Source organism: Cydia amplana, chromosome 21 (genome assembly GCF_948474715.1).
Source record: "Cydia amplana chromosome 21, ilCydAmpl1.1, whole genome shotgun sequence".
Lineage (NCBI taxonomy): Eukaryota > Metazoa > Arthropoda > Insecta > Lepidoptera > Tortricidae > Cydia > Cydia amplana.
This window is the reverse complement of record NC_086089.1, coordinates 8,425,549-8,436,081: the sequence shown is the minus strand read 5'-3', so window position 1 is coordinate 8,436,081 and position 10,533 is coordinate 8,425,549. Positions and strand designations below refer to the sequence as shown.

The window sequence follows — 10,533 nt, the reverse complement described above, 5'->3', positions numbered from 1 at the left end:
TAAAAAAAAAACACATCTCATTTCGTAACTGACTTTTCGTAACTGGTTACGAAATGGGAATAGAATATTTTTTCTGCGCATATGCTTAGTTACGTTACGTGTTATATGTACTAACCGAAACACTCTTACTAGTATCTGACACTATTCAATATACTCTATGTATCTGACCATCGATGGATCTTGTGTTTACAGTTGCGAATTGTCACTTATCAGTGTGGACGGTGGTACAAGCTTTATGAATACTTAAATAAAACAGGCTATGAAACTTAACTGAATTTGGCAAGGGCATAGATAGACAATTTTGCTTTTAATTTTAAATTTAGTAAATTAAATAAGTTACTTCTTTGTACCATCACGCTCAGCGATTGTTACGCCATTTACGGTCCTAGCCAAATTGGTTGTTCAATACTTACGCTATAGAGTTTCCAATTTAGCAAGAACCCTTAAATATAATTTTACGGTTTAGACTCACTTGTTTTAAGTTATTCGCGAGACATGTTTAGGAGAGCCTAGGTCTCCTTTCTCAAGTCTCCGGTTATCTCGGCGCGCGCAGTACGCGATACACAGCCGTCGTGAACGCTGCTCGCACTGTTAGTGCTTGAGAAAGGAGACCTAGGCTCTCCGAAACATGTCGTGCGAGTGACTTAAACAAGTGAGTCTAAACCGTAAAATTATTCAATGTTAGTATGTCTCACAACAGTTTAAATTCGAACCCTTAAATGTTATAACAATCCCGTGTGGTGACGTACTGGTAAGGTTTTTCATTAACATCAATCTAATTGGTGTATCACAAAAGTACATTAAATATATATCATTGATTATTTTAAGTAATTCGTTATAATTTTTTATAAATATATGTACCTAAATGTAAACAGTATTTTAAATGTAATTGTATGATAACAGCTGTGTAGCTTAAAATGATTTTGAAGTACGTCACCTGCAATAATATATTACCTACTCTTCGAAGGCCTCAAAAATATGTGACACGCTCTTATGGCTCTAAGTGGCTGGACTAATAGGATCGTGTCAGATATTTTGCGGCCTTCGTTGAGTAACATATTATTGCAGGTGACTGTACGTGTTTGGTAAAGGTCTGTTCTCATTGTGTTTTAGGGTTCTGTAGTTAAATTTTTTTTACTGTTCCACTGGTGCTAAGCTAATACCTACGTGAATTTATTTGAGCGGCCTTGCCCAACAGTGAGCCTTGAGACTTGAGCTAGGGTAATCTTACTATTACTTTATTGCACAAAATATACAACAGTGTACAGTGTACAAATTGCGGATTTACTTAATGCCAAATGGCAATCCCTACCAGTTAACCATAGGGCCCAACAGCGATATATTATCTACAGTTAATTGGAGATTTGAATAGAGTAGCATAGCAGTGGAAAATTTGTTCTGAAATACTTCTAATTAGTTAATTACTACTATACCTAGATATCGGCAGGAGATTTAAGATGAAAATTATAAAGTGTCATTCTATGGAACTTGCTAACTATGTAAACAAAACCACTAGTAAATTGATGAATCAGAGACGATTTCAATATGGCGGTTTGTTTACATAGTTAGCAAGTTCCATAGAATGACACTTTAAAATGGTGCAACACACACCTTCATACAGTACTACTCGTAATTGCCAACAGAAATATAGTGATCATTGACAAAAACACATTCACTCACTCATATGAACGAATTCGGATGAGTGAATGTCATTTAAGTTAACGACGGTTAAGCCACTATTTTGAACTAAAGTCTGTCAAGCCATTTCCGTCAGTAGAGAAAGCGGAAAATTTAAAAAAGGTAGGCGCCAAGGGTCTCTTCCCTCTGTCTGTCTGTATGTATGCTTAGATCTTTAAAACTACGCAAGAGATTTTGATGCGGCTTTTCTTAGTAGATAGAGTGGTTCAAGAGGAAGGTTTATGTATAATTTGTTAACCCGTGCGAAGCCGGGGCGGGTCGTAATCTATAAACTATTTTAATCTATCATACTCTATAACTCTTTCTGCGATAGCTAAACATTTTCGCTAACTAGAACAAATTAAATAGCCTAGAAACAAATGAAGTGCACTTGCTTTAATCTGTACTACTAATAGGTTATCTAATTTAACCTTTTCGACGCCGTGTCAAACACAAAAGCTGTTACTCAGACGCCACGTCAAACGTCAACTTTATGCATATGTACGTAGGTCTATGTTGCTCTGTGGTCTGTGACTGATTAATCGGTCTTTGGCGTTGAACCTACGGTGCGGATATATCGGTCATTGGCTTCCAAAAGGTTAACTAAATAATAGGAAATGTCTCTAAATATGTGTGGTTATATTGATCCATAAAATGTATGTTCTCTGGTTCAAAAATTACTAATTGTACTAATAGGAAATGTCTGCAAATTGTACAAGTTGCTTTTAGTCGCACCTCGGCAAGCGAGAAATGTGCACGTGCCCAGGGTTGGGCAGTATTTCAATTACATGTATTTGAAATACAAATTAGTATTTTGTATTTGTATTTCAAATACTACCTCAAAAGTATTTTGTATTTGGTATTTCAAATACTGCACTCACGTGTATTTAGTATTTTGTATTTCAAATACTTCAAGCTTCAAAATAAATTTCTATAAATACATTTTATTAAATTCTACAATCCTATAATGTCTAATCTCTCGCACAAGCTGTGAGCCGACCGCGAACCTCCGATCCAGCCGCGATACAATTTTCATTGGCTGGATACTGGATCTATATTAGGTCAACTTCTGCGTGGAACTTTTCGTTTAAATCTAGGGGATAGGGTCATTGCAGTAGTTTCCGTCCATGCACTAGTTTTCGACGACTTGACGGATTATCAAATATATATTTCATTTTTAATTTACTACTTTTTGCGAAATCTTCATCTTCCTCGCGTTGTCCCGGCATTTTGCCACGGCTCATGGGAGCCTGGGGTCCGCTTGGAAACTAATCCCAGTAATTGGCGTTGGCACTAGTTTTTACGATAGCGACTGCCATCTGACCTTCCAACCCAGAGGGTAAACTAGGGCCGTAATTGGAATTAGTCCGGTTTCCTCACGATGTTTTCCTTCACCGAAAAGCGACTGGTAAATATCAAATGATATTTCGTACATAGTTCCGAAAAACTCATTGGTTCGAGCTGGGGTTCGAACTCGCGACATCCGAATTGCAAGTCGCACGCTCTTACCGCTAGGCCACCAGCGCTTCCTTTTTGCGAAATATCATTGTTATATGTAGACAGATATATTGCTTAGACGCCTTAGACATAAGGATTGAAATCAGTCCAAATTTTTGCAGGAATGTAGGTATATATTCAAATTTCGTCAAGTGGACGTAAACTAGAGCTGGACGAAAACTAGCGCAATGACCCTATAAGTTTATATGAAAGGATATTCGTTAACGTTAAAACTAAATGCTAAACAAAAAAATAAATAAAGGTATATTTTGTAATTGAAATACATTATTTTAAACACTGTAATTAGTATTTTGTATTTCAAATACCCGTCACCAAAGTAGTTTGTATTTTGTATTTCAAATACTTTTAAAAATGTATTTTGTAATTTGTATTTCAAATACGTGGAAGCCAGTATTTTGCCCAACCCTGCTGACGTGCCGCTTAACGAAAGAGAAAGGTACAAGCTCATGTTTAACAACGAGTATGACAGAGATGAATGGAATGCAAAAATTAATCAAAAATAACAGATTTCTTCGTAGGTATAGGAATATATATGGAAGTAACATAAATAAGTGTAAATGTTGTTGTCTCTTTAATTTCCTGTGACAGAAAAAGCTAGACTTTATTTTTGAAATGTCTTTTGAGTAATGTGTCAATGTGGCTAATTCCGTCATATCTATTCCGCCCACTAGCGTTTTTCTTGAACAACAAATACAATTAATAATTTAATCGACAAAGCAGCGCTTGCTTTTTTTCAGTTTGAGCAATCAAAAGTAGATGGCTTTTTTCCTGCGATTGAAAATTAAAGAAATAGGTATACGCTCGTAGACGGAATAGTCCCTATGACGGAATAGGCCCTATGACGGAATTAGCCACATTGATCTTAATATATATTTTTATGCGTATGATGTAATTGATGTAGGTACTTATTACTTTTATTAATATACTATACTTATGTTGGTTATAAAAGTAATGCACAATATACAAATGAAATATTGATATGCCGAGTACAAGTTACGATCAAAATTTTGACTTGTTTTATTTTTAAAGTTAAGTTGTAATGAAAAGGTGGCTATTTAAGATAAGGCCTTGTGCACAAATCACGCAAGGTTCAATAGGGGGGAGGGGGGTCACAAAAAAATCACGACAGATCACGTTGGGGGATGTGGGGTATAAGGAGACCTCACGTGTATTTTTCTACAGTGAACGAAACTAAGTAGCCAAAAACCTCGCCAAATATCACCAAGGGGGAAGGGGGGGTAAAAAGTAGCCGAAAATACTTCGCGTGATTTGTGCACAACCCCTAAAGGCGTGGTTGTTTTAAGCGCTATATAGTTAGAAATATTTATATTCCTAATAATCGTTTACCATCCACGTCTTATTTCGATGTTTTCTTTCAATATAGTTGTTACACTTATTGGCGAGTTTCATTATTCTATAAACATACATACACACACCTTTAGATATCATTGGGTATAAACTAGTCGACCATATACATACGTCAGTATTATTTGTATAAAAGTAAGGTAAAGAAAAAGACAAGTAATATCATTGGAAACTTTATTCTTAAAATTAAGTTTAAATATTCCCTCTTACCTTTTCATTCCTTCTTGCAATCAAGCGTTGTACACAAAGAATTCCCGTTGAGCAAACAATAACAAATGTTACAGTCGACTTTATAAGCACTTCCTTTCGGGCAGTTGGAACCATGCTGCAGCATCGGTATTATCTCCACAGATATGCCCGCCTTGTCGCATTTCATGTCAGTACACATTACTGTCTGACTGTCAGAGAGGCATTGGCAATTGTTGCAATCATTCACGTAATTATGCAACGGCTCGCAGTAACCGTGCATGCTGCTCAACTCTACACTCTCACTTTTCACGTTCGAGCATATGCTTCCAGTCTCGCACCATTGCCATTTCTCATCATTAGCCGTAACGCAGGAACATTTTAAACAGTTCAATTCGTAAGACGTCTGCAGAACGCAGCCTTCCCTTATAGTTCTCAGTAAAGACTCTTCCTTCTTGCAAGGTCTCACCGTGCACGCGAACATGGTTTTTCCAGATTCATGTTTCAAGCAAACGCAAGTGTTGCAACCTTTTCTGTACTTGGTTCCGATCTTGCAAGTGTGGAGAGCTACTGGGCGGTCTACTAACTCGAAATAGCGCTCATCTACGTCCATTAAACGCCTTCTTATTAACGCGTTTACATTACCAAGACAGCGTTTTGCCGAGCATACCATTCGACCTTCACTATCACAGAAACACAAATTGCAATCGACATTGAATATCTTATTAGGAGGCTCGGATTGGCAGTAATAACGGTCTTCTATTTTCGTGTCCGTGCAATTTCCGCACAAAAGTCTGTTATTTCTCAAACAAGTGCAGGTTTGGCAGTCTAGTTGGTATTTCTGATCCACCGTACACTCCGCGTAAACATCTACGGGCTCCCCTAATTCTGTTGATCGTTCTTTCATTACTGGGTCGTCTTCGTCGCATTCTTTTTTGGTGCATAGCTCGGGATCTAACTGTCCCGTGCTGGGGCAGAAACAGACGTTGCATCCTTGGAGATACAGTTTCATGGGGTCGCAGGTTTTTTCGCTGGAGACCGCAACGGCATGGAGTACTTGGAAGACGTCTCGGCAGATGGGGTTTGGCCAGATGCCGTCCTCACCGCAGACGCAGAGCACGGAGCCTCGGCGGTAGTGCACGTGGGGCTCGCAGGCCTGGGGGATTGAGCGCCAAGCGCCGTGACCTTCCATGCCTACATTAATGTCTCGTATGGCATCTATAGACGAATTGGTTTAAGTAATTATCAAAGGAAACTAAACTACGTTAACTATTACGTAAAAATATTGTTGTAATAAATAATCAGTCATTATAAATTGTTTTGTGGATGTTGAAGTCAATCGGCGCTCTGTCTGTAGGAGTCGAATTCATGGTTGGGAAATAGAGGATTGCGGGCCAAATGTGTGTAAGTGAGGATGTTTAGTAAAACGAGGCAGGCAATACCTGCTCTGACCATGGTTTAAGGCAATATCTATTGTAGGCACATTGTAGGTATATGTATGGTATATATGACGTAATATTCAATAAATTAAGAAATAATTTACCATTGAAGTGTCCAAACACGTCGACTTGATTACAGTTTCGGGCCTCACAATTGTAGACGCCGCTGTTACAACGGCACCAGTTGCAGTCGTTCAGGATTTTGTCTCCCTTGGCGCAGCGATGGCGGCGTATCACTTCACTTTGCTCTGCAGGAAGTCTCGATTTAATATTTAAACTGCGACGTGAATTGATATTAAAATCTACCAAGTCAACATATCGCCAATATACCTATTGCAAGAACATAAAATTCGGAAAACATTGTGACGAGCACAAATCTGGACTAAACGGGTAAAAGTCATCTTTGAGTATAATAAAAAAAGATATATACTCACCTACATTTAAATTAAATTAAAAATATTTTATTCAGTAGCTTAAAAACAAATTCCAGTATCTGCGCTCTTTTTATGTGAAGTGAATATTAGTAGGATTTAATTTAAAATATCCGGTGTATAAAAAACGACAACTTAATAAAAGTTGTCCCATAAAACCAGCACATAAAACATTCGCTTTTTTGTCTATATTTGGTGTCGTAAAGAGATCATTACGTTAACCTATAAGAGTGGTCATACTTACCAACATTTACACTAATAACAATTGTAAAAGCCAGAGAAATTAACCACAAAACTGTGGTCGCCATCTTGAAATATCAACTGGCAAATTCGATAAGTCTTAGCAACGCATCCTTCCATGCATTAAAATAGTAATTACCTTCGATGTAATTGGATGAAATTGAATACCCAGATTTAATTAATTAGAATTTTAATTGGTTTTGATAATTAATGAAGTGATAACAGAATTGAATTTTGTTATCGTGAGTCAAAACATTGTGCCAACACAGTTTTTACGTAGGTACTTATTCCATGTTCAGCATAAAATATGCTAAAACACACCAAACTTGTTAGTAGAAAAGACGTCCACGCAAACAGCACGTTTTATAAATTTAAATATCTGGGAGACCGAGCTTTGCTCGGAAAACATAAAATCTCAAAAATTAGCGTTTTCCCAGAGATAAGACCTAACTAGATCGATTTTTTCGCCCCCGAAAACCCCCATATAACAAATTTCATCGAAATCCTTAGAGCCGTTTCCGAGATCCCCGAAATATATATATATATATATAATAAATAAATAAATATGCAAGAATTGCTCGTTTAAAGGTATTAGATAGATAGATAGATAGATACTGTGAAATATTGTCACGATAAAGCACGGACTTAATGGCCTGTCCAAACGTCACCAATTATCGCAAGCGGCATTTGGTCGATCGATTGAATTCGTTGCTTCTACTTAGCCAAAAAGTACTATTTTAAATAAAATAAAAAATCTTTATTGCAACACCTTACAAAACAAACAGGAAAAAATAACTAGAAATACAGAATAAACTTAAACTTATCAATTAAACTTAACATATAACTTAAATCTATGATGAGGCAAAGGGTCCCAATCTCAGCATGTGCAGTGCCATAGGGCACGCACATGCTTTTACGCACTAGTGCGGAAAAGTAGCCCCATATGTACTGTAATAGTTATTTTCGATACAAGTGCGAAAAAGAGGAAATTCGAAACGAGTGGCGATAAATTAAAACACGACCGAAGGGAGTGTTTTAAATCGACACGAGTTGCGAATTACCTACTCGCACGTGTATCGAACAACGTTTTACAGTACATATGGCACTTTAAAGTTTCGACATACGCACGAAAAGTGCTATTTTACGCACTAGTGCGGAAAAGTAGCCCCATATGTACTGTAAAATAATTAATTATATATTTTAATGAAAACTTCGTGTGGAGCGTATCATGGGAATAATGGGATTTTTTTCTAATAGGTAAACCAATATCTTCGCAGGTAGGTACTTACTTACAATGCCGTAACACCGCTGAACTAGTACGATTTTTAGTGCCCCATTAGCCCGTCCTTAGATATTATACGTTAATGGCCAGCCTACTCTGTTCCTACTAGCCAAGAATCTAAAAACGTATGCCATTAAATTTACTGCAGTTGCAACGTCTGTAAAAGCCTCATAAATGTATGAGATTATTTGCAGTCGCTTTTCCATTACCGTGATATTGACACTTGACACCCAACGTACAAATTTATTCAGATATCATTTGGCATTATTTTCCTACTTACAAGTAGCGCTACTTTGGTTTAAAAAAATCTGCAATACGGATCCATCGTTTATTTCTAGTTACTTTACAAATTGGAAATATTAATTCCTGTTTCGAAACTGGTTCATAACCATCGACCAGAATTATTTGGTGGGTCCACGAAATATGCGATGAAAATAAAGAAGGTAGTTAGACAAGTAGGTATGTATCGTCAGGTGAGGCTACTTTTATTAATAAAATAAATTGCAAGAAAATTAATAAACAAAAACAAACGGTGTTTTAAATGTTGATACCAATGCGATTCATTATAGGTCTGAACTTGTGCTCAGTATAGTTAGTGAGTTTTGGTTGTCATCTGACTGTAGGTATAATAGTAAAAACATAAGGCGCTTTTCAATCACATTTCTTGTCAGTACAAAGCATTTTGCCATTCTTCAAACAATGACAAAAATTACATTCAACATTAATAGACGTCCCCAGCTTACACTTCCCGGTTTCAACTAATTTCAGCGATCGTCTCACAGCATCCAAAGCATCGTAAGTATATGTCATGGGCGGTCCTCCGTTTTGTTTTGTATGTCTCGGATTATTAGCATCAAAGGTGGCTGCGATATCTATTGTCATATCATCTGCGTCCATTTTGTTTTCTTCAACATCATAATAAGCCATCTGAAGCTGACCATCTTCTGGCTTTGATATTTTTTCTGTTATTGCTTTAACTTTATTTATCTTCTTCTCAACCTCCTTTAGGTCGTATTGTGTAGTTGCCTCCGTATTTTGACTAGCTTTAACGTCCATACCATTTGACGAAACTTCATCTTCGCTGGATGATAGTATACTTCTCAACTTCTGCTGATGTGGGACCAAGGCAGCAATCTCCTTTATAAGTCCAGGTCCGCAGTGTACTAAGGCAGTCGGCCCTAAATTCATTTGACCTTGTCTTTTAGCTTGTATTACACTGGTGCTGCACATCAGCTTGTTGGTGTCGACGCAGTAACAAAACTGACATGGCGCTAAAGAATACCAGTGCCTTACTAGGCACTGTCCGAATAAATCTTTGTTTGCTTGGTTTGCTTCGTTATTCTTCCTGAAATAAGGTTTTTTTACGTCGCATTCATTGATAGTGCAACGTGTAGAATCTACTTCCCCATTATCATTACATCTGCATATATTGCACTCAACTTGGACGTATCCTTGGGGTTCACATGTCTTTTTCTTTATTGACTCCATTGGCAGCTGACCGAAGGTATCGTAACAGACTGTGTGAGGCCATAGGCCTTCTGCTGTGCACATACAACTTGTGAAGCCCTGCTTGTATACCACGTTGGGTTGACATGCTGTTGGGTTCTTTAAGTAGATTACTTGGACTGGGGGAAAACGGTGTTGATTAAAATAAATAAAGGTTGATCAGAATATGAAAAAAATAATGCTTGAGAGTAAAATATCAGACCTTCATCACATTCTCTTGCCTTGCAATGGTACACCCCTTCAGTTGTACATTCACACTTGGTACATAAATTTTCGATGGTATCTCCATAGTTACATGATTCCAAAGTCACTAAATTAACTGCGAAAATCATAAACTTAACAATTACCCAAGTTCTTTTTTTATTAATAATTAAATAAGATAAACGCCAAAGTTCAATTTTGCATCAAATTTCTGAAAACGCATTTAATAATTTTGTAATGGCTGTCTTACCAGAAATTTCTGAACGTGTTGGAAACACATTCTCTAATACAAATATAAGTGTGAGTATACAATAAAGCATATTTACAAAAGACCATTCGAACATTTGAATTCGTATTTTAATCAAATCCAATTAGAGAATGAGACGGTTCATGCCTCCATGCACTCAAGTACCTACACCAACGATACTCACTAATTAAAAAGAACCTAATACATACCTACCTACAACTTTACATAACTACCTAAAAATGTTTTGGCCCGATTTTGAGATTTCGTATTATTCCGCCTAGATTGAGATCTTCAAATTGGCCAACATTTATCTAATTCTTAGGGAAAAAAATCCAGAAAAAAAACAGAATCGGCCCAATACCATTTTTTACATAATTCGATTGTGTTGGATAAATAAATTATTATTAGCATTTGCCTTTCTGATAATTAATATGATAAGTA

General features: G+C 36.9%; 2 protein-coding genes across 2 annotated transcripts; both read right to left on the bottom strand.

Moving 5' to 3' along the window:
- Nucleotides 1-4,720: 4,720 nt before the first annotated feature.
- LOC134657894 (uncharacterized) lies at nucleotides 4,721-6,970 on the bottom strand. The gene is made up of 3 exons (XM_063513473.1): nucleotides 6,861-6,970; nucleotides 6,290-6,433; nucleotides 4,721-5,964 (listed from the first exon to the last, which is right to left on the bottom strand). The coding sequence occupies exons 1-3, from the start codon at nucleotides 6,922-6,924 to the stop codon at nucleotides 4,775-4,777; spliced, it is 1,398 nt and encodes a 465-aa protein (XP_063369543.1). The 5' UTR covers nucleotides 6,925-6,970; the 3' UTR covers nucleotides 4,721-4,774.
- Nucleotides 6,971-8,789: 1,819 nt separating this feature from the next.
- Nucleotides 8,790-10,251, bottom strand: LOC134658209 (uncharacterized). The gene is made up of 3 exons (XM_063513818.1): nucleotides 10,096-10,251; nucleotides 9,847-9,963; nucleotides 8,790-9,763 (listed from the first exon to the last, which is right to left on the bottom strand). The coding sequence occupies exons 1-3, from the start codon at nucleotides 10,187-10,189 to the stop codon at nucleotides 8,790-8,792; spliced, it is 1,185 nt and encodes a 394-aa protein (XP_063369888.1). The 5' UTR covers nucleotides 10,190-10,251.
- Between the last annotated feature and the right edge of the window lie 282 nt (nucleotides 10,252-10,533).

What these genes read in the sequence shown, in the direction of transcription:
- LOC134657894 (XM_063513473.1), bottom strand. Translation starts at nt 6,924, where the DNA reads ATGGCGACCACAGTTTTGTGGTTAATTTCTCTGGCTTTTACAATTGTT. An exon ending in TGTTATTAGTGTAAATGTTG is followed by an intron (nt 6,434 to 6,860) that starts GTAAGTATGACC and finishes GACTTCCTGCAG; the next exon opens with AGCAAAGTGAAGTGATACGC. An exon ending in CGTGTTTGGACACTTCAATG is followed by an intron (nt 5,965 to 6,289) that starts GTAAATTATTTC and finishes ATTCGTCTATAG; the next exon opens with ATGCCATACGAGACATTAAT.
- LOC134658209 (XM_063513818.1), bottom strand. Translation starts at nt 10,189, where the DNA reads ATGTTCGAATGGTCTTTTGTAAATATGCTTTATTGTATACTCACACTT. An exon ending in AACACGTTCAGAAATTTCTG is followed by an intron (nt 9,964 to 10,095) that starts GTAAGACAGCCA and finishes TGATTTTCGCAG; the next exon opens with TTAATTTAGTGACTTTGGAA. An exon ending in GGCAAGAGAATGTGATGAAG is followed by an intron (nt 9,764 to 9,846) that starts GTCTGATATTTT and finishes GTTTTCCCCCAG; the next exon opens with TCCAAGTAATCTACTTAAAG.